The 24,550-nt window shown below is 40.5% G+C and overlaps 1 protein-coding gene across 1 annotated transcript in view; it reads left to right on the top strand.

Moving 5' to 3' along the window:
* Positions 1-24,550, top strand: part of KIAA1324 (KIAA1324 ortholog) — a 67,904-nt gene that overhangs the window by 11,355 nt on the left and 31,999 nt on the right. The window contains exons 2-12 of the mRNA XM_018576784.1: positions 5,686-5,806; positions 8,179-8,353; positions 10,226-10,373; positions 14,238-14,318; positions 16,420-16,525; positions 16,610-16,759; positions 19,253-19,341; positions 19,431-19,608; positions 21,987-22,115; positions 24,106-24,196; positions 24,276-24,381. Of these exons, the coding sequence (XP_018432286.1) occupies positions 5,686-5,806; positions 8,179-8,353; positions 10,226-10,373; positions 14,238-14,318; positions 16,420-16,525; positions 16,610-16,759; positions 19,253-19,341; positions 19,431-19,608; positions 21,987-22,115; positions 24,106-24,196; positions 24,276-24,381 (1,374 nt within the window). The remainder of the gene's footprint in view (positions 1-5,685; positions 5,807-8,178; positions 8,354-10,225; positions 10,374-14,237; positions 14,319-16,419; positions 16,526-16,609; positions 16,760-19,252; positions 19,342-19,430; positions 19,609-21,986; positions 22,116-24,105; positions 24,197-24,275; positions 24,382-24,550) is intronic.

The following is a 24,550-nucleotide window of genomic DNA, read 5'->3' as shown; positions in this document are numbered from 1 at the left end:
CTGCAAAATAATCTATTTAAACAAGAAAGCACTACATGTATTCAGTTTTTGTGACCATTGATGCCTCAATAAAAGATAACTTAAAGTGGATGTAAAGGCAACTTTATTTTCTTTAGTTTTAGATTGCTTAGAGTAGAGTTAGACCCTTCATCGAATTTTTATTGCTACAAAATTTTTACACTGAGGAGATTTCCCCCCCCTTTTTTTGTCCTGGTGACTACTATCACCAAAACATCAAAAATCCCAAAAATTTTAGTTTTCTTCAGTGTATTGATCCCACTACTGCAACCAGAATCTGACGTATGACACACTCGGCCTTACCCCGTGCGGAGATTTTCCAGCTCACTGGACAACAATCTAATTGCCAGTAGATTGAGTGTAATCTTTACTAGAGCAGGTTAATTGAGCAGTTATTCCTTTATATACACACACAAAGTAGCCGCTACAACATGTTTTAACCGAATTATGCCCCCCTGTTGTAATTCTTATCCTTTAGAAATGTCTATAACACTTGTTGCAGACCGTAATGTAAATTCGTTTTTTGGTTTGCAGCTCTTCATAGAGGCAAAGTTCTTTACAAATTGTTAAGCTGAATCTCGGAATGCTCTGAATAGAAATTAAATATCTTTTTATTGGAAAAAAAGAAAGTCAATGGCAGAAAATACGTACAGAAAAGATATTAGAAAACCGAGATAAGTAACAGTAAAATAAATGGAATTAAAACTGAAAAAAACATAGTCGTTTGTTCTTTGCAGTGTAAGCCCATCCCTCATTAGGAGTCTTTTGCAAACCCTGCTAGTGGAGCTTTATCACATTTCTGCATCCTGTCCATTATAATAAATGCCTCTTGTTCTGTCTCCACTACATACTAGCCTGTGGCCTGTGCACAGCTCAACATACAGCTAAACCCTACTATTCTCCAATAGATCAGACTGTGTGTGAAATAGGGATGCACCGATACCAGTATCAGCATCGACGCTGATACTGGGCATTTTCATGAATACTGGTACTCATGAAAAAGCCCCAATACGAACAAACGATACCAGCACTTTAAATGTTCAAATGGATAGGTTCTGTGCTGACTGGGGACCTTGGAAGCCCTCTTGGGAACCACACGGCACCTGCTTTGGAAACCACATGGTGCCATACATTATACTGCAAAGCAGAATGGCACCAGCTGTAGAGGACTACAAATACTTTATAGCCGGTGCCATTCTGCATTGCTGTATAATGTATTGCTAGAATTTGTGTCCTTTATAGCTGGTGGTAGTCTGCATTGCTGTATAATGTATTGCTGGGACAGTAATGCCGAATGGCAATTGGCTATAGAGGACGACACATCCCGGCAATGCATTATACAGCAATGCAGAATAATACAATTTTTCTGCTTTGCTGTATAATGTATTGCTGGGATTTGTAGTCCTCTGTAGCTGTTGGTATTATCCTGCATGGCTGTGTCATGTATTGCTTAGATTTGTAGCCCTTTTATAGTTGGTGGTATTCTGCATTGCTATAAAACGTATTGCTGAGATTTGTACTCCCTCTACAGCTTATAGTCAGTGGCAGAACTGCCAGGATTACAGCTGCAACCCGGACCCTGGTGCTCCACCGCTGTCTAAAATCATCAGTCTGTATTATTGTCGCATGACTCTAAAAAAAAAAAAAAAGGTACCGATAATTGGTGTTGATGAATACTTGACGAAAAGTATCAGTGCATCCCTAGTGTGAACTAATCTTGACGCTTTATTATAAAGAACAAGGTAGGTAATACAGGGAACAAAATAGAATAGTACATACAGTAAGAACACATAAATTCATCATTAAAACAGTTTATTGTACTGCCAAAGTTAGTGGCAGATAATGATGAGTATGGGTAGAAGTCCAAATCGTACCAATGATGTTGCCAGAAAGAAGAGAGTCTAGAATCGTGGGTAAAGAATCATGGGACGTACAGAGGCATAGTAGGGTCAAACATTTATTTATGCATTAACATAAGGTAGTGCAGTTTGGGAACTAGATAGGAGTCCAAGATAAAGCCTATAGAAATAACAACAAACATTAAAAACCCTATGCTGGAGGTATGAAACTCTCCACTGTAAGACGTTTTTGTGTTATTTACAATTGTTACCTCCTATGAATGCCTAGGACAGACATGAGATGTAAATATGACTGACTGTTTTTGTTACGGACATGCAAAGTAATACCATAAAAAGGTGGGGTTTTAACGGTAGTCCAAAAGGTATATGAATCTGTACAAAGTTTTTACATAGTTTTTATTTGTAACACAGATAATTGTAATCACATTCACATTATTAAAACCAATATTATGTACGTAATGTCTAAACAACTAACTCCTAACTAACCACATGAGAGCATTATTAGAACAGTCTTTCTTATGCGTCTGAATTGCAATGATGATTCCAAACATGGGTAAACTTGATCCTTTCCAGCTTAGGCACAAGGCCATGGTGGTTTTTGTCTCAACGTGCTTCCTCACGAGGGAGGTGTTCTTATATGCTGGATAAATGTGAATGTTAATATACATAGATGCACATATATACTGACTGCTGCTATCTAGTGCCTCCACAGTAATGGCCACCAGCCAAGCCTCCAGAGGTATTACCATCCTGTCCAGTAACTTTAATAAATCAATTGTATCCTATACATAGGAGGGAAGGGCCACCACATGTGGTCTCACACCTATTTCCACAGAGAATGTACCTAAATTTCATAACGGCTACCTAATGATTCTCTGCATACCCTATAAGAAAGCACTGATCATTAAGACACATTAGAATATCTAGATGTTAAACATCCTTGTACATCTACATTTTACACACTATCCAAGACCCACAAGGACATGCATAATCCAACAGGTAGATCCATAGACTCAGGCATTGGATGTCAGTCTCAGACAACCAGCTGTCTGATGATTATCTGAGACCACATGTGGTGGCCCTTCCTTCCTATGTAAAAGATATCATTGATTTATTAAAGATACTGGATGGGATGGTAGTACCTCTGGAGGCCTGGCTGGTGCCCATTGATGTGGAGGCACTGTATAACAGAATACCCCACACCAAGGGCATTCAAGCCATCAAAGGATTCTTGGATAAACGTCCTGTATCAACCCAGCCATGCAAGGCCTTTTGTGTTGGAATTACTCCAGCGTTTTGACATGTAACATCTTTATGTTTAAGGAGATCCATTACTACCAGGTATAGGGCGTGACAATTGTCACACGATGTACGCTCTCTTATGTTAATTTATACCTAGGTGGATGGGAGAAGGGATTCATGGCAGATGACCAAATGACAGAGGACATTGGTCGCATTCTTTCATGGTATCGCTACAGAGATGATGTTGTGATGATCTGGATGGGATCTCATGACCAGCCCACTCATTGAAGGCAAAAACAGCCATAAATAGTATAATCTCAAATTTACCATGCAACGTAACAGACTGACAATTACCTTTTTTGGATACAGAGATTATTATCTCAGAGGATCTGTCTGTTACCACTAAGTTGTTTAGAAAACCTACAGCAGGCAATACACTTTTACATGCCACTAGTGCCCACTCTCAATCACTGGTCATGAGTATCTCTTTCAGTCTCTACCTGAGATTAAAAATGTACTGCTCTAGGTAACATGATTTCATACCTAAGGTTAAGCTATTAAAAGAAAGATTATTACATCAAGGCTATAGTAAACCCTGCCTAAAATGAGCTTTCAAACGGGCAAATGCTTTTTCCATAAAGACCTTTTCTATATAACATAAAAATATAACATAAAAATGATAAAAGACCAGCCAGCAAAAATACTACCAAATTAGTGACACAATACACACGCCAACACACTTACCTTATACAAATACTTTGATATATATACACACACACACACACACACACACACACACACACACACACACACACACACATTTGCATCTTCTTACAGAGGACCATATAATTAATAAATATGTACAACTGACACCTGACGTGCAAAAATCTAAAGGTGATTCGTTCACGCGTAGTCACTATGATGGGAAGGGGGGAAAAGACCACTGCACCTTTTTTAAATGGGGTGGTTGTAGTTAGTGTCATTGGATATAACTGGGGTCTTCAACCAGGTGTTTTGTATTGTTGTAAGCCTTCCCAATGTGCGCCCTGCCATAAAGGCTGGTTATAGATTCATGCAGGTACCATGTTTTTCTAGTTTGACTATTTTGGATGTGGGAACACACTGGGGTCCCAGCGTGCATTTTTGGTTGCTGGGCCTCCAGTGCGTCCCTGCACCTTTTTATAAGGAGGCTACCTCCTGGTACACCTGCATGCAATTTATCGACTGCATTAACATGCTCACACTTGGAGACTCGTATAGATCGAGTTAGGACCACACTTTGCAGCGGTGTGGCTTCTACATATTTTTGTGCAACTAAAACCTCTGTTTTTAACAGCATACTGTTGACGGGTAACCTTGTTTTGTTGCAGGTGAGCTGGGGGATTTTTTGTGTTTTGTGTAGTCTTCAACTAGGTTACCTAACGGATCTACTATGCTGGCCACTCGCTATGTGGACTGAGCCACCACCGGATCAAGGTCATGGTTTACCTCATGACCTGTCGGTTGGTGCATTCTACGTAGGCAAAACTTTTTGTACATTTTGCAAACTCATATAGGATCATATTTACTCAATATTTCATGTACGGCACGTGGGGTTGCATCATGGGTTTGATGCATCAGCAATCCAATTTACTGCGTGGGTCACATTAATCACAACCCAGAGGGGGTAATTTAGATAAAAAACTAGATGGATCATACCCACTTTAGGCTAACACATATCCAGGTCTAAATGAGACCCTCAGTTTAAAATATTTTCTATAGTTAAATGGATGATGTATCATATTATACATGAAGTACCACCAGCTATGTTGTTTAGTGATGCCTTCATGCTTTAGATCTTTGTGTAATGTTCCTTGGAGTTTTATGTACACTCTCTGTACTATAATACTTTTCATATGTTGTATTATTGTTGTATATGTTTTTGCTCTGATCCTGTATACTATTTGTATTTAGTTATGTTCTGCTGATGATATTAGCAGTTATACAATTCTGATGTATTTAAGTTAACTGTTCTTCTTAAAGTTTGTTGTCAAATATCTATATGGTTCAGGTGTTGGCATGTTGATATTGATGAGTTGTATATATATAAAATATAATTTTTTTTTTGTTTTCTGCTCGCTACCTTGGAGGCGGCATTCAGCTATTTCTCTCTCTGCTGTTCGGCCCCTATGAGAATAGGGACGAACAGCAGCGAGTGAGCTGCCGGTGGTTCGGCTCAGCTGATCCACATGTTGGATCGGCTGAGTCGAACGGCTTCTTCACTTTGGCTCAGAGTAATGTGCAGAGGATCAGCCAAAGTCAGCTAGCCGATGTACGGCTGAAATTAGCCGTACGGGGCCGAAGTGAATCGCCGAAAGGCGTTCGGCTCAGTTCACTTCGGCTCGGTTATTCACTCGGCTGCCTTTGGCAACTTAGTGAATAACCCCCTACAAAATATACTAGTATTCTAGAGGTTGCCCGACCATGACTTATGAAGTTATACTATGGGAGTAATGTGTTCAGATCAGTCCTGTGAGTGTATATATTATTTTATGTATGTAACAAATTATTCCTCAATACTTTGCAGTCAGATTACCACTATGAATATACTGAATGTGACAGCAAGGGCACCAGATGGCGTGTGGCAGTGCCTCATACCCCAGGACTTTGTACGGGAGTTCCAGATCCAGTAAAAGGAACAGACTGCTGTAAGTGCATTCAACGTCACATGTATGTGGCTCATTTGGTGTTCTTTCCAGTGGGTTCTTTCCTGTTCAATTATTTGTTCACAGTGGGCTTAGCATCATACATTTTAACTATATGTGCAGAATGAGACTTTATCTTTCTCTGTTTGGTAAACTAAAACTACAATTTAAAGGCAACTTAATTAAGTCGTTTTTTTGTACTTGTACAAATGTTGTGCTTGTGGTATATTTAAAATGTGAATATAGGCACATAGAGGAGACCCCCATATATCTCCCCCATCATAGGGGCTTAGGGGGCAAGAAGTCTACCCAGTACTATAAACTCTTTGCTGTAGAAAACCACTACAAAAGACAGAAAAGCATACAGATGATTTCAGTAATGGAAGACATCTAATGCTGCGTCTTTTGAGGTCACACACAGGAGCCAGGCTACCTACATCCAACATTTCTATTATTCTTGATCCTGGAATCCACCATCAAGCTACTGTTGAGTTATTATTCTCCTAGAATCTCTAAGCAGAGGGAGTTTCATTTATTCAATAGATTTATGTAGTTCCACCTAGCCACTGGGCTATTATTAGAAGCTTATACAACAAATAACAGAACAGAAAGGTAATGAGATGAAAAAAGAAATACTACTCTATTACATAAAAACTGTAGTGGTAACTCACTAGGGCATTTGTCTCTGTCATAGAAATGGTTTGAACTGGAGATTTTAAGGGCGCTAGAAGTATGGATGTCAACTCCAGCTAACATTGATGCCTTAGTTTTGTATGGTCAGTATGGAATGCTGGCTTCACTTTGCAACATCATCGTTTAGATATCAATAACCTACCGGAATTGTTCTCAGCTGCCAATTTTCATAATATCAGTTAGACAAATAAGTGTGGAACCCATTTAAGGAAGTGACACCTTCATTACTCCCTTGTGGGATGAGACACAAACAAAGTCAACTTTGGGGAAAACACACTCTTAATGTTTTCAAAAAAATTAACCAAGATTTAATGTCTCTGGGCAAACTGCTGTGTACATTTTAAATGGAGTTGGCCATTTAAATGTGTTTTTTTTTTTTTTAAATCACTGGACAAGGCTGATCTGGTTAGTGAAAATTTTAAGAGACTAAGGGGTCTATTCACTAAGCTGCCATAGGCAGCCGAGTAAATGACCGACCTGAAGTGAGCCGAACACTGTTCGGCTATTTCACTTCAGGCTGGTACGGCTGATTTCAGCCGTACATCGGCTTGCTTCATATGGCTTCGGGTCGGCCGAACATGCTCAGCATGTTCGGCCAACCCGAAGTGCAGGAGGAGTTCGACTCAGCCGATCCAACATCTGGATCGGCTGAGCCGAACCTCCAGCAGGCTACTCACTGCTGTTCGGCCTATTCTTATAGATGCCGAACAGCAGTGGGTGAATAGCCAAATGCCGCTGAGCGGCATTCGGCTCGGCTGTTCTGCTCGTTCCCTCAGAGGGACCGAGCAGAACAGAAAAATTGTTAAAAAAGTAAATAGAAAACGATTGTGCGGAGCTAGCAGTGACAGCTAGCTCCGCCCAATAGTTTTCTATTGTCCAGCGGCTCTGCTGCCGTAAAAAAAAACAAGAAAAAAAAAACAACTCTCCCGGGCGCTCTGGGAGCCTCCCGCTCCCGGCCGCCCAGGAGAGAAACACTGCTGTTTCTTTTTTTTTTCTTCTGACACGGAGACATGTCAGAATAGAAAAAATGCCGTAAGATCACAGCTGGCTCCGCCCAGCTGTCAGAAGCAGACTGTCGGACGGCCAAAGGCCGGCTGCTCGGCCAGCTTCGGCTTTCAGCTCAGCCGAGCCGAGGCATATGCGTTCGGCTCGACTGAGCCGCTCGGCCACGTTCGGGAGCTGTACGGGCTATAGTGAATAGCCCGTACAGCACCCCTTCGGTTCTACTGAACCAAAGGGGTCCTGGGGCCGAAGCTAGCTGAAGGATCAGCCGAAGCTACGGCTAGATCCTTCGGCAGCTTTGTGAATAGACCCCAAATCTTTTGAGTCAGAGGATGGCCTGAAGGCATTCACTGCAAACAACATGCTCCTAACATACTGATAAGTGGCTTCCAAAAAAATTGGTCCTAGTATGTGAGTATTCAGGACTTTTCATCGTGAACTCATTCAGGAGAGGAATGGTCAATGTTCCCTATAAAGCACTGAAAAAAATATGTTGCTTCTCTCTCTTCTCCTCCTCCTCCTCCTCCTCTTCTCCCTCCTCCTCCTCCTCTTCTCCCTCCTCCTCCTCCTCCTCTTCTACCTCTTTTTCTGCATATATTATACTATGTGCTGTATTTCTGTTATTGTTATCATATTTGTTATGATCGTTTACAAATTAAGCTATTCCTTTGTGACCCTAGCTTTCTCTTGCTCTGCTGGGCAATATCTGGATATGGCACTACAAGAATGTACCCCCTGTGGAACTGGAACATACTCCCTAGGTACTGGTGTACGCTTCGATGAGTGGGAAGAACTTCCACCTGGTTTCACCAGCATTTCCAGCACTACATATGGAACAACTGGGAATTGCACTATGTGAGTAATAACTTGCAGTCGCAACTATTGTGGCATTTTCCCTTGTTCCTTTTATCTTCATATTTGTCATACCTATTGTCCTGTTTTGCCCTTTTCTGAAAACCATCAGCATGTAGTAGTAGATTCGTTGCTGGATTTACAAGAACAAAAAGGGTAAGCATGAATGATTCCATTTAAGGACCGATGTAAGAAAAGTGTCAATAATGAAATGTCTTACTGTACATATTAGTCAGTATATTTATTTTACTTCCCCTGCACGGCAGAAATTATATTTAGTTGCTATTGTACCAAGATTTTTTTTTTTTCTTTACCCATTAAAGAAGAACTATGGGGTGAGTGAATTACACTCATCCCCATAGTTAGAGCCGATGTGTGACATTGAAACGGTCAAACGTTGGCTCTATTGATCGGAAAGTGAGCGAAAACATAGCGCCGCTCGCTCACTTCCTGATCATCTCCCTGCAGAGCGCAGTGACTTCAGTCACTGCTCCCTACAGGGATTTCCCCCTCCCCTCTCTGATCCTCCAGTGCTAACTGGAGGGACAGACGTGGGAAAGGGGCATAGCTGGCCCTGCCTCTAGATTGACAGCTGTCAATCAGCCAGCGGGCTGGATCTCGACAGTATCGTCAGGATCCGCCTTGGCTGCGTTGCTGTCAGTATATAGCAAGCTATACCTCAGTACATACTGAGCTATACCTCAGTATGTACTGAGTTTTGGGTCATGGGAGGATGTTGGTATATGTCTTCCCTTGACCATAAAGAGAAATATGAGAAAAAAGGTTACCCCATAGTTCTCTTTTAAAGGCTAAGTTCACCTTTCTGACCATGTTTCATATTACACCCATATTTAATGTATTGTGTGTTAAGATGTTTTTAGCATATCTACACTAAAATCTCCATTCTAATTTGTTCTTCCCCATGCTCTGCAAAACATGTTAACATAAATCATGCAATACTGCACATAAAACATGAAAATGTATGTGTTAAAACTCAGGCTGCCCCTATGGGTGCCCCCATGATTTTGAGCTCTGGTATCCAAACAGTGACACGAGGGCCAGATGCAGCTCTTTGATACTTGCTGTGTAGCCCTCAGACCCCAGGGGTCTTTAGTGAAAGTGGAAGCATTAATCTGTATGGGCTCATAGCAGTCATCTCTACTATCCTTGTGTAACATTTCCTGTCTCTCAATCTCTTCTACGGCATCTCCCCTGTCCCCAACCATACTTGTACCATCTCCACAGTCTTTCACCATATAACATGTCTGCTTTTTCTAATAGTCCTCTCTAGCATTTATATATAGCTAACAAGACATGCAGCTCTTAGGTGATTTTGGGGGCTGCAGTTGAGAGCTCCATACCTCCTTAAATTGACAACCACTGGATTAGAGTAGGACAGCATATGACAATGGCACCTCAATGACTAGTAATTAGAAGCCTGATTGGAAAACAAGGTGATAAACAAAATTTTTTTTTCTAACTTCACCTGAACATATATTTGATTTAAAATGAAATTGCTCAGTTAATGGTTGTCCTGATTTCATCATCACTAATGTGTGTAGTTCCTGTATATTTATTATATACTGGAAAAAAAATGACCGGAGACTATTGCTTTTATAGGTAGGCCCTTGTTTGTTGAATTCTGCATTTTGAACTCGGTTAATCGACCTGTCATTGTACAGCTCTCTTTCCAACTTTGTGCTAGTGGTAGCCATTTTCCCTTTTCAATCTTCAGATTCTCTTCATGTTGTTATCTTAGTGGATTCCTCAGTATCCCCTCATATAATCCTGGTCTGGGACATGCCTTATTGCTTCCCATTTCTCTTTATTTTAGTTATTTATGCTTTTTTTTTTTTTTTTTTTTGTATTGTCAAGGTCACAGTGGGAAGCCCGTGGAGAATATGTTGCATCAAATGCTGATGAATGCTCGGCCACTTTATTGTATTCAATCAACCTGAAACAGGAGGGAATGCTCAGCTTTGAATATTTATATCCCGACAGTAATATTGCATTTGAGTTTTTTGTAAGTATGCACTCCATGCAACAAGCAGACAACCACATAATTAACATAGACTCTGTAATCACTCTTTACTATTAAGGCCCTTCTGTGACTGCCACAAGCTGTTTGTGCAAAACTGTAGAAAAATTGAAGAAAAAAAAGAACTTTGGGTTGGAATAAAACTTAGCCATACTCCAAGTGCTCGTTTTGATGCAGGAAGTAAAATAAAAAATATATATTCACCAGAACCAGTCCCTGCAGCCTCTTTTCCCTAATCTAAGGACCTGTGAGTCATCACGTCTAATGCAGTCTATTAGATGTGAGGACACTGAGGGACATTCCATTGCTGGAGCAGAGGGAGAGGGAGGCTGCGGGAACCGGTCTAGCAGCTTGGTGGGACCAAGATTTGGGTGAGTATATCTTTTTTATTTTACACCCTAGACCAAAATGAGCCCTTAACCCTTGCAGTACAGGTGTAGCCCCACTGCAAAAGGTAGTTTTATATTGCCCAGAGTTCTTCTTGGAAGAAAAAAAAAAAGGCCTTGTTTGGTTCTCTTTTAAAGAAAACACACACACACACACCAGGGTCTATTAAAAAAAAAAGTATTGATGAGTCATGTTTTTAAGTGAACCTGCCCACTATTGTTCAGATATCAAGAAAGTGGCAACCTATTGACAGGCAAGCTAGAAAAATGGTGAAGTGACCTAAAGTTTTTCCCTAATGTGGTAGACTTTTAGAAAAGCAAAGCGTTCGGTAGCACAAAACCGTTTAACATATAAAATGAAAGAAGGGCTTGTAGTGCAAGTAAATATTTATGCAGTTCTTATAGTGCCATACTAATCCTGTCATTTGTTGCTCAAATTCCAATTTCACAACTCTGTAAACTAGAGTTAGACTATTAAAAAATCTGTTAGAAGTGCTGAACTGATGAATAGAAATGGTGAACATGACTCTCAGACACACTTTTCAAGCTTATAAATAAAACCTTTTATGATAACAACCACCAACCAACTAATATAATGTAATAAACTAGCTACTTCTAAACTTCATAAGTGGGCCCCAATGCTTCTGTTCAAAGTAACATCATTTGAAATGATTTCTTAGGTGTGCTGTCCCTGATAATTCTTGCCATTTAGAGTTATTTTTTTTCTAATGTATATCTGACGTATATAGCTTTAGGGCTTGTTTCAGTTATGCATGCTGCCATACATTTTGATACATTTTTAAATTAACTGATAATGCATAACTATTAAAAAATCCACAGTTCTCCATGGCTTAATATAGGGGGGGAATTTAGTAGTGACCTTTTGTGCTCCAATGCACTCAAAATGCAAAGCAATTTTAAAAATCCACAATTCTCCATGGCTTAATGTGATCATGGGGGAAATTTTAGTGGACAACTTTACTACTCCAACCCCACCTCCACAACATTTCTAATTTACTCCACTGCCTGACTGTCATTGCCCCATCCCTTTTCTTTGAATGGGGATTAAATCTGTCAATCACAGCAGCTCATTATTAGATTTGGGCGTTATCCATGGCAGTCTGCGTAGAATAGAAACCCCCACTCCTTCAGACTGACACCGGTGTCCTAGAAGTGCACAGACACTGCTACAGTCATTCTGTGGCCACTGCTAGGAGGGGTTAGGCGGTCAGTCCATGTGGGTTACAACTGTTGTGTTTTTATTTATTAGATATTTCTGTACCAACACTGAAGGAAAAAAATACTTTCAGTTATGTAACCTCTAAACTACAGTGCTGGCTCAGGTACAGAGTAGAGACTGGGAAGATGTGCTGCCCTGCCCTGTCAACACCTATCACCAATGCAGCTGCCTATAAGACATTTTGCAATTTGTATAACTCCTTCCATAAGCCAGTCCACTGCTCGCATCAGGCCTGAGGGCTCTTTAGATGAGTTCCATGGCAGATTTCTTTTACATTTTCAATTTATACTGTATAGACACCCTGCCAGCCCCTTCCACTAGCCACGATCTGCTTGGAATAAATAGAGAAGCACAGAAGACACATCACTGGGTTTCTAGCAAGATATTTATGCATATGGGAATATTTTGTTAAAGTATTTTTGTCATATTGACATGAAGGGAAATGAGGAAGACAGGTAACATACAACCCCAATTCCAAAAAAGTTGGGACACTTCTTTGGCACACCGACTGTAAGATGCTCTTTTTAAACACAATCATGTTACTGACCTGTTGGCAATTAACTGAATTAGCTGCAAAATGTTCTTCCAGCTTGGTAGTACCACTTTTCCAGCTTTTTGTTGCCCTACCCTAAATTTTTGAGACGTGTTGCTGCCATCAATTTCAAAATTACCTTATTTTTTTCTTAAAATTGTAAATTTTCTCAGTTTACACATTTTGATATGTTTTCTTTTTCTAGTGTAAATAAAATATGGATTTATGAGATTTGCAAATCATTCCACTCTGTTTTTATGTTGAATTTACAAAGCGTCCCAACTATTTTTGAATTGGGGTTGTAGTTGCAGAATAAACTTCACCTTTAAATTAAAATTTTCTATTTGGAACATCAATTTAAGCGAGAACTATGAGGTGAGTGCTTTTCACTCACCTCATAGTTCTAACCGACCTGTGACAATGAGACTGTCACAGGTCGGCTCAGTAGATCGGGAAGTGAGCGAACACATACCGGTGTTCGCCCACTTCTCGATCCTGTCACGGCTCTCTGCCGTGACAGGGGAGGGGCTGGATTCCCCCCTTCCCGATCCACCAGCGTTGACTAGCGGAACGGATGGGGGAGGGGCGGGTACAGCTGGCTCTGCCTCTAGATAGGCAGAGCCAGCTGTCACTCAGGCAGCTGGGCGGATCTCGACATGTCTGGATCCGCTGCGGCATCTCAGTATACCGCGAGCTCTAACTCGCGGTATACTGAGCTTAGGGTGACGGGAGGACGCTAGTTTGTGTCCTCCCGTTACCCTAAGGAGAGCTATGGGGAAAAGCCCTGACCCCATCGTTCTGCTTTTAAACTCCTGCAATCTGTTGTTTTACTGCAGTGCGATGAAAAAAATAAACATAACATTTTTTTCAGCGCAACATAATGTAATGGAACAAAAACAGATGTAATTGCAACACAACAGTACAAACACAAAATACACAGGTTGTTTGTCCACTCAGAACATGTTAATTTAAATAAAAGTGTCAAAAGAGAATATTTTTTTAAAAAAGCACGCAGTGGAAGTCAATGGAAGTTGAAATTGCAAGTCAAGGGATTTGTGATTTCCTTCCAATTTTGGTGTGATCTGTTGGATATACAGCAGCATATGCTGATATGTACTGATTGTATTACTGACATTTTAATGTGTACTAATGTCTTTTGAGCTGTAGATGGCGCTGTAATGCCATGTTACTCTCTGTGTGCATGCTTATCTATGATACACAGGAAGTTTTCCTATGTGTTTCCTGCACAATGCTGTATTCTGATGTAATGTTCTTAGAAGCAAGTAAAACTTAATTCAGCATTCCTCAAGATCTCAGCGCATCATCTAAACACTTAGCCAACATGAACGGGCCCTTAAACTCTTACATTTCTATAGACATTCTAGAGTAGTTAAAAACAAAGTCTGGATGTCTGCAGGGCCTGATAGAGGGTCAGGAACAACCCCCTTGGCTTCTCTTTAACGAAAAAGAACAAAAAAAAAAATTATGTCTTCACTTCAGGGTTGCTATAGTTTACAAGCAACTGTATATCCTGTGTTAGAAGACCAGTTCAGATCAACACTGTTGGGCATGTGTTTAAAAAAAAAAAAAAAGTGGTATTACTGGAAGTGACTTCTAAATAAATAGATTGAAGAATACACCGAGAAAGGTGCATCATATTTAGTAATAGTTTTTTTTTTTTGTATTTTAAGGTTCATAATGATCAATGTCAACCCATAGAAGAGGAATCCAGATGGATGAGGAACACTGACAATGGCTGGAGTGTGCATCAAGTAAATCCAGCTGATATTTGCATAGGAGTCAAGAATGTACTCAAGTTATATGATGTTCAAGGGTAGGCAACATCAGCAGTCCAGCTGTGCTCAAATTACAAATCCCATCATGCCGCTGCCTCTGGCAGTTATAGTCTTGCAATGCCTCATGTAGTTCCCCAACAGCTGCAGTACCAAGGTTGCCTACCCCTGTTCTAGGTTGTCTTGTATTATCTCAGAAAGTTTGCTCACTGCTGACAGTTGGCGCTCACCGCAGGGAGACGATTGGGAAATGAGCGGATCGGCTTCATGTTTCTGCTCACTTCCCGGTCAATAGAGCTGACCTGTGACAGCTTCTTTGTCACAGGTCGGCTCTCACGATGAGGATGAGTAGAAATCACTCGCCTCATAGTTCTCCTTTTAAAGAAGAACTATTCTTAACCATTGCAGTAGGGTTACCCTGCACTGCAAGGTTTAAGTGTACGTTTTCATCTAGGGTGTAAAATAAGAAAGTTATACTCCCCCAAGCCTCGCACCCAGCTGACTGTTAGACTGATCCTTTCAGCTTCTCTCCCCCTCCGCTCCAACTGCCTAAGGTGCTGTGAGTCATCACGTCCAAAATACTGTGGACGTGAGGACGTTGAGGGACATACCATCACTGCAGTGAAGGAGGACACAGGCTGGAGGGAGCCTTCTAACAGCCAGCCGTCTGTGAGGTTCGTGCGAGAATAACTTTGTTATTTTACACCCTAGACTAAAGTGAGCACCTAACCATGGCAGCAGGGTAGCCCCACTGCAAGGGTTAAGAATATTTTTCCTCGAGTTCTTCTTTTAACAAATATATGGCCAAGTCTGAATTAAATATGTAGAATCTTGGTTTGCACACAAGTAGGTTCCAACTACTGATCTGTGCTAAAATGATCCCCTCTCTGTTCACTTTAAATGGTAGTTTAAAATATACACATATTACCACACTAAATGGATGCTCATTTTGTATAATATTGCTTTTGAAGGGGCAGTTGCAAAGCGGTTTAACAGAGTAATTCCATCCAGCATATACAATAAGTGTGTTTAAATATAAAACACACTCTCCCTTTTTTTTTATTTTAAGTGTTTCTTTTTTTAATTTTAAACGCTGACTGCAGTGTACCTTTTTAAAAGGTACAATTCAGTCCAGAAACAAGAAAAGCATTGTCCCCACCATCTTTATTAAATAGACTTTATATATTTAGCAATGAAAAGCAATGTAATAATAAAACAAATCTGCACAGTTTACACATGCAAAAAAAGGCAACATGTGGCGGTTTCTACCTTGTACAGAAGTTGGAGGAGGAAATATACCAGCACTTATTAAGATTCAGCTGGTAGCCCTTTTTTTTATAATGCTAATATAATGGGCCTCCTTACCATTGTGTCTTGAATTGTATTGTGATTGTAATGTCTCCCTTATATTGTAAAGCGCTGCGCAAACTGGCGCTATATAAATCCTATATAATAATTACCTAATATTAATAAATTAAGTATGACTTTCAGTAATTGGCAATGAGCAAATCTGCCAGGATTCGATTTGCTGGGGGGATTTGTTAATCCTGCCTGAAATCCACAAAACCCAAACTGAAGGTGCTCATACACTCTTCGATTTTCATTCAGAAATCTTCCTCGAATGGTATTTCGAACGAAAATCAAACAGTTAATGGGACACCAATGATTTTTGGCCTTTGAAATTTCTGGCCTTTGCAGCAAACTGAAGGTAGGATGTTGGGGGGTGGAGCCAGGGTGAATCTTGATACTAAATTCTGGCCATTTTCAAGGCTAATAGATAAGCTACGGTCAAAAAGGAAATGGGGAGGACATGGGGAGCTGGGCACTGTCACGAGGGACATTTAACAAGGCAAAAAAATAAATACAAATACTGAACAGCAGGGAATTCAACTTTGAGGGCAGCATGAGAAAAACACAAATCCTTTAACTTGCATGCTTGGGAGATGCCTTTAGGCTATATGGTGTTATGAAACAAAATCATTTTCACAGACCGGGTAACCAACACCATAGTCTGGCATCACATAATTTGGATAGACAATATTTTTAGCTTACTAATTACAAAAATGAATTATGTTTTCAGGTAAAGCTTACTCAAGGAACGAATGTACTGTACTGGAAAACTACAGCCTTTTATATTGGAGGCACCACTCCTAAACCAGTGTTATTGAGAAACATATTTATCACAGGTAATTTACACTTGTATAACCATTTTTAAGGGAGGAATACTTATATTCTGGTGTTATAAGAAAAGCATCATGTATCTTTTACAGGTGCTGCATATACATCAGAATGTTTCCCATGCAAGCCTGGAACATTTGCACCCACTAAGGGAGCACCATTCTGTCAGATCTGTCCAAGAAACACTTACTCAACTCGTGGGGCTTCCTTCTGTGTGGAGTGTGAAGCTGATAAGTACTCTGGTGAGTGACATTTAAAAGTGAAAATGTAAAATATAAACGCATTAATAATGTTAGATTTACTGTAGTTGACACCAGCAGAATCAGGTGGTGCTCATCTCAGGTTTATGGGCACCTTTAATATACAGTTTATATAGATATGTTATGTTATCATAAATAAAACCATGAATTCCGTCCACTGGCCATAAGCCATATAGCTTTGCTGTTCCTTGTGTTAGTGTTTCAGACGGGGGTCAGTTCCTGTCAGAATACCTTACGGAATATACAGTTGTATATGATATGGCTTATCAATTTAATATTATCTCTCTGAGATATTTAACATATAAACATACAGTGGAAATGCATATATGGCATATGTGTTCCCACTAAAGGATTTGTATTTCTCTTCAGTCGGGCCCTAGAGCACCACTGCAGCTGCCGCAAACTTGGTCAAGATCACTAGTCAAAATGCATACCCAGCTTATTTAATGGACAATGAAACAGCAGCAGCACATTTAATGAGGTCATCTCAGGTGGGCTTCGCAGGGTCACTCTCGTGGGCTGTGTGTGGTTTCAGGTGGGCTCTGCAGGATGTCTGATATGTGCGGCATCTCAGGGTCGTTTTCTAAATACTATTTCTGCAGACACGCGTGCTCAATTGTGCATGTGTTTCCGTAGTGTGGGATCATTCACAAGTAAATACCAGTATTTTTCAAGTAATGAACGAACAAGATGGTGGCCTTGAGAAAATCTAGTTATAAATGTAACTGTATTATTTTGTATCTCTTTAGAGGATGTACGAAAGAGATTTGACGAAAGCAAGGATTCTCTGCTTTTTTATTTTCATATGCCCTTTTGAGCATCCTTGTGCTATAGCCCTGCATCATTAACCGTGACCGTTTTTTAATGTATTTTAAGGGCTAAAAAAAATAGTTTTCTAGTTTGACTAGTAATACTTTTAAATCAATAAGTATTTTATTATGTTGCTGGTAGAAAGATTAGCAACAATAATCACAAATTAATGGAATTTTAAAAATACTGTATGTGTGTTCTTTTAGGGTTAGTTCACACCAGAAACTGCATCACAACGGCGTGCGTCTGCGCAGTTGCATTGCGATCTGTTGTGATTGCACTGCGTTTTGATGCGTTTAGTGCAGTTAGATGAAGGTAAAATAGGACAAGCAGTACTTTTTCTGATTGCATCTGAACGGACTGCAATGGTGTGAATTAGGCACAAGAAAGCCCATAGGAAAGCATTGGGCTGTATTTTTACTGCAGCAGTTAAAATAAACGGACTGCATCACAACTGCATATGGTGTGAACAGGTCCTAAATGCTAATGCACAAAACAAACAAAAACATAACATTTACAGAGAAATGGTATTAAACAAAATAATAAAAGAGAGCGCACGGAGGAAGGAGTTTTATTTGGGCTAGTTGGTGATAAACGAGGGTTCCTGAGGGGTTAAATAGGCAAGACATTTATTTTAAAAGCCAAGCTTTTTTATGCTTTCTAAGTTACTTGGGTGACTCCTGTGTTTGCCTTGTGTCACCTTGTTTGCATTTGATAACCATACCATGTCCTCAATTATCTATAAACATTCAGCGATCACTGATCACTAAGTGTGTGTACCTTGCTCTTCTCTCTGACACGCTGTCACAGGAGGCTGATTGAGCGGAGCAGGGAGGAGAGCTCAGCCCCCACACCGCTCTGCCGGACTGTGATAAGCGGCTGAGCGGTGTGGGAGGAAAGACACCGGCCGTTCACAGCGCTCTCTTCCTGTAGCGATTTGGCCGGCTGACACAGAGCAGCGCCCAGCGCAGAGGAGAGAAACCTGGGATGCGCCGATGTATCGGCAGGAAATGGCACTTTCGGCATTTAGCCAAAAGTGCCATTTTCAGTCGATATGTTTCGGCTGCCACCGATATATCCTTAGTATCCCCAGTATTAACTCTTGCAGTAGGGTTACCCCCGCACTGCCAGGGTTAACTGCTTGTTTGTGTCTAGGTTAAATGCAGTATGTAGTTATAATCAAAATAATTGGTGATTTATTTTTTTTAACAATTAGCCAGAGATCAGCTTTAACAAGTAGTTTGGAGTGCTGCTTTGTGGCTTACCTTTTCTGGATATGGTTCACAGCTAATAAAGAAAAAAGGCCTTTTATTTATTTAATACAGGTGTTTATATAGCACTGTCAATTTACGCAGCACTTTACATTGGACATTTACATCAGTCCCTACCCTTACGATGCTTACAATTGAAGGTTCCTAACTCGCATACATACAGGGTCGATTTAGACCGGAGCCGATTAACCCTGCAGCATGTATTTGGAGTGTGGGAGGAAATCCACCCAAGCACAGGGAGGATATGCAAACTCCTTGCAGACAGTCTCCTGACCGAGATTTGAACCAGGGACCCCCAATGCTGCAAAGTAGAAGTGCTAATTACTACACCACTGTGCTGCCTTTGGCAAAAAATCACAACATGATCTTCTGTATATAATGTTTTTGTCTCCAGATCCTGGTTCTGGATCCTGTCGTCTTCGCCCACCGTGCACAGAGAAGGATTATTTCTATACACACACACCATGTGATGCCAATGGAGAGGTAAATTATAGAGATCATTTACTATACAATGTAATGTGCAGAAATTATTATTCCCAATTAACCAATATTGTCTGTTTGCTCACTTGTAGACACAACTGATGTATAAATGGATTGAGCCTAAGATATGCAATAACAGTGTGGACGCAGCTAAAGAACTGCCAGAATCGGGTGTTAAGAAAAATTGCCCACCCTGCAATCCAGGATTTTATGTGACCAATACGAGTACTTGTGAGCCCTGCCTTAAAGATACCTTTTCAAATGGGACCAGTAAGTCCTCCATACTACTTATAACTAAGGCCCCTTTCACATGGTCCGATCAGGAGAGGATCTGTGTCACCTTTGTGACATCCATATCCATCTTGCGTTTGTATCAGATTTACCCGCAATCCAGCATAATCGGGTTTAGAGAAATGGAACTCTGATCTGTTTGTTTTTTGGGACCTGGCTGGAACCGGGGGTAACGGGATGTAAACGGATGCCTGTCCATTTAGATCCAGCTGCCCACGGACTAGCATTTGGCTTCCGATCAGGTCGGCCTTAAAAACTGACAGATGGACCTGATCAGAAAGCCTGTGTGAAAGGGCTAAAAAAAAAAAAAAAAAAAAAATGTTGTACTGTCAGCTTGTTAGTCCAGATGACAGCTTTTTCTGAAGGGATCTGGAATTGGTTTTGAAGGGTTCCTGTAAAGGTTTAAAAGAAAATCTCTCATGGGAGAAACCTAGAAGTTGTTGCCTGGTTGCTGTTTTGACCCTCTTACTTCAGTTCTAAAGTGAAGTCCCTAAAATGGAACAAGCATGCCGATAAGGACTTCTGTTGTTTTTGCTTTTTCCTGATCTGCATGTTTGTTCCAGGTCAGTGACTTTTGCAGTGTTGACGGAGGGTCAGCATAACAGCTGGAGATCAGCAATGGAAACTCCCATATGTCTTTTATGACAGATTTGCGGTAATGATGATTTGTATACACACCATTACCAGCCGGTCGTCTTGGCAATTTGAACATTGCAAACTGTTTTGTTTTTTTTCTGTTTACTTTTATTTGCACTAAAATAGACATTCGTGTGTAATAAAAAAAATGTATCCTCATGGCTACAAAGTTTTGCAATCACTGGATGGAACTAGAACCTTCGCCTGTGCCTTTTTTCCTCCTCCGTGTAATCAGCACTGTTGTAACTATTGTTGCTATGCAGCGCTGTGTGTATGGATCCATTGAAGGTGTATGCAGTGTATGCACCTATGCTGCATACACTGTCATCTCTCTCAACAACAGAAAATGAGAACAGGAAATATGTCATGACAGGAAATTTTTTCATTGGACGCCGCTTGTCACAAAAACATGTGGAAACCGTGCATTTGAAATCAAATGCTTTGCGCAAAAACTGCGTGAAATAACACGCAGAAACGCAAACGCTATGTGTGAATGGAGCCTAACAGTTAATTTTTCAGGAAAAGCTTCCAAGGGATTGTCATCAGATCAAAGAAGAAATTGGCTAGAAAACCTATGGATGTCGGTCTGTTGAATTTAGCAACCGAAACTCAAAAGCATATTCAACATAGAATAAAAAGGAACCACCAAGTGGAAATGTCATGGCACAAACCGCTTGTGTAGAAGGGCTGCATTTTACAATCCCACAGAACGATCAATTAATTTCCTTCATTATATATTTATTATAATTTAGAGGTAGAAGCACAAGTTGAAGCACAAGATGAAGCAATCAGTAATATTAATAACTTCACTTTACTAGTAGTCTTCATCAGAAGCCTGTGTGGCAGAATAACATTGCAGGAGCACAATTGGGAAACCAGGACAGAACGTTAAGGTGGCCATACACTGCAAATTTCTGCTGATTCTTAAGGAACCGGCAGAAATTTGCAAAATAGAGCAGTGTATGGCCAACTTTACCCTCTAACAGGAAGTGCCTGCATAAGGACATTCTAATGGCAGAGTCACCAGGGTTGATTTTATTGAAAGCTGCAGATAAAAAATTATTGCTAATTACTATAAAAATATTTTAACATTTGAAAGCTTATGAGATTTCGGTAACTGGGTTTACACATACGTTAAAGTGGAACTCCAGGCTTTCGGAGATGTTCACTCTGCCCTTTTGACCTCACCACACAGTGAACAAGAGTAGAGAAAAATTCTCTACTCTGAGAATGAGGATTTCTCCTCATTTTGGTGTAATTTCCTCTCACTTCTTCTAATGTTAGATCTTCTAAAACTAAAAGAAAACTGGAAAAAAAATTTGCTTTAATTCCTGTTTTGGGCACAAATCCTTTGTTTAATAACAAAAATTAACATGTTTTTGACAATATGAGTAATCTAAAATACATTGTATCAGCTGATTTCCCTAAAGAACTGGCATATTTATAAAGCAGTGAGTCTGACATTCACCAAACATTGACTGCAGGTGAATGTGTTTTAAATATCCGTGTTTTATTCATTGGCAATGAATGTTTGTTTTTTGAGAAGTCCCAATCCCTACTTTATGAATACACTTTTAAAGTGTAGCATTTTATAATAATATTGCATTAATGTATGATGTATATTTTATAAGGAACAAATAACTGCATAACTTTGCTCACTTACTGCAACTTGATGGTTTGCCATCCCATTCACCTTACTTTAATTTTGTGGTTCTTCACAGCTTGCACGCCCTGCCCAGCTGGCACAGAAGCTGTGCTTGGATATGAGTTCAAATGGTGGAATACACTACCTGAAAACATGCAAAGTTTAGTCATGAGTGGGCTTTCCTTTGAGTATCAAAATGAGTCAGGTAATTAAGGCTTCAATTGCCTGGAGTGTTTTTTTTTTTTTTAGTGCTTTTAGTTATACATGTTAAAGAAGTTCGCTAGATCAACATAGTGTTTTAGTGTTTACTTTTTTATCTGTAAATATAGCTGGTAATTGTACATCCCTATTTGTCCATTACAAACGCAGGCCTTACTTTCAAGTTTGCAGTGCTACACAACAGTTCTTCTCTGTAGCCCCTTCTCACAATGCAAGTTTTTGATTTGGCAGAATGCATTTCACAGGTGGCTGAAAGCTTATCTCAACAGTTGTTAAAGCAGAACTATATAGTCTTCTCACAAAGCATTGCTGGCAGATAGGCTTTTGTTGCAGAACAGACTCGGTATGCCTTACCTACCTGCAAGCAATGTTTTTTCGACATGTGGGCTGAGCCGCGCATGCGCAGCTCAATGTGCTTCCTTTAGTATTCTTTTGGTGCTAGAATTTAATAACTTTGTTGCCTATGCATGGGAGTTATGTCATCCTGAACCAGCCAATTAAGAAAACCAAAGAAGATGTCGGCAAAGAAGCATGCTTCCCTGGAGGAGAAGTAATTGTAGAGACCCCGCCATAAGCTGGAATGTCCTTAAAGGAGAACTATGGGGTTAAGGCTTTTCCCCATAGTTCTCAGGGTAATGGGAGGACACAAACTAGCGTCCTCCCCGTCACCCTAGGCTCAGTATACCTCAGTATACCGCTGTAGCTCGCGGTATACTGAGACGCCGCAGCTACTGCGGATCCCGACAATTGTGCCGGGATCTGCACAGCTGCGTGACTGATAGCTGGCTCTGCCTATCTAGAGGCAGAGCCAGCTGTACCCGCCCCCTCTCCCATCCGTTCCGCCAGTCAGCGCTGGCGGATCGGAGCGGGGAGGGGGGAATCCAGCCCCTCCCCTGTCACGGCAGAGAGCCGTGACAGGATCGAGAGGTGAGCGAACGCCGGTATGTGTTCCCTCACCTCCCGATCTACTGAGCCGACCTGTGACAGTCCCATTGTCACAGGTTGGCTAGAACTATGAGGTGAGTGAAAAGCATACATCTCATAGTTCTCCTTTAATGCCAATCTAGTATTTCAGCTCTTAAAGGGTCAATTTTTAACAGAGCGGCTGTCACTGAAGCATTAGAGCTGTTACCAAATCAAATATTGCTGGGATGTCATTGTTGCTGCTGAAATTAGAGTGACAGCCAGCTGGGAGTTGTTTGAGATATTGGGGCCACCAGGTATTTTGTCCTGCTGACAAAAGAAGGCCTGAAATTATTTGGTGGTGTTTTTGGGGATCCTATACCCGTAATCCTCTACCCCTAGACATCTGAGCCATTAATGTTTTGCAAAAGAAGATTGGAGGACTACATTCTGTCTATCACTATCGGTGAGTGCAGCTGGAAAGCAAGTCGCCAGTAGTAAAGCACTAGTGAGTAAAAACCAGCAGCTCCTAAGGGGTAAACCCTCATTCACACTGAGCGTTTTGTAGCGCTTTTTCTGCCCGAAAAAAAAAAAGCACCAATAAAAAAAAAAACAATTATTTCTATGACCGTGTTCACATATGAATGTCATGTCGATTGAGGCAAAATCCCTGTTGCTTGAAGAAAGTACATTCTTCTTTTTGGCAGATTCTGCGCTTCTTAGAATTTAATGGAAAAATGCATGATGTTGTGTTCACGTGTAAAAATTTGCAAAAACGTGCTGAAAACGCACATATTTCATGTCTCTCCGGTGTGAATGCAGGCTTGATGCTACACAAGTAAAGTAGAGTTAGGGCCCGTTCACACCAGACAGTGTGTTCGGGCCTGATTCTGGCCGAAACGCACTGGATCGTATTGCGGCCGGCCCACTTTCTTGTGATTTACTGAGGCCTATTCTCAATATTATAAAATCATCACAAGGAAAAAAAAAGTTCTTCTTTCTACTAAAAAATGTCTCGCTAAGAACCACCTTGAAAGCCTGTTTTTCATTATCATTTTCCTGTTTTTTTTTAGGGTGGGAAGTTGCTGGAGATTATATTTACACCTCTGCTGCATCTTCAGATAATGATTACATGGTACTTAAATTGAACATACCTGGCTTCAGGTAACAATACTTATACTTGTGAACTCAACAGCTTAATAGTTATTTGTTGAAATGTCTAATTGCTTTCCTTTTTGTACAGTCCTCCCCGCAGAGTAACAGATGACAGTGAAAGTAATGAGGTGGCCCATATTACATTTGTGTTTGATCTCAAATGTATTGTCAGATGCCAGCTCTTTTTCATGATAGTAAGTATCAGTGTGTCTATTTAGTTACAAATTAAGGATGAGTTGGCTTAAAGGCAAACCCATATGGTTTTAGGGCAATATTATGTACTTTTTTAAGTTATGCAATTTCCTGATTTTTGTATTTATTTCTTTAGTATCTTTAAATCTATCTTTTTCTAGTATTTGTCTA

This window comes from Nanorana parkeri, unplaced genomic scaffold, assembly GCF_000935625.1.
Source record: "Nanorana parkeri isolate BGI_ZX_2015 unplaced genomic scaffold, ASM93562v1 scaffold77, whole genome shotgun sequence".
In the NCBI taxonomy this organism is placed as follows: domain Eukaryota; kingdom Metazoa; phylum Chordata; class Amphibia; order Anura; family Dicroglossidae; genus Nanorana; species Nanorana parkeri.
This window is presented reverse-complemented; position numbering and strand designations above follow the sequence as displayed.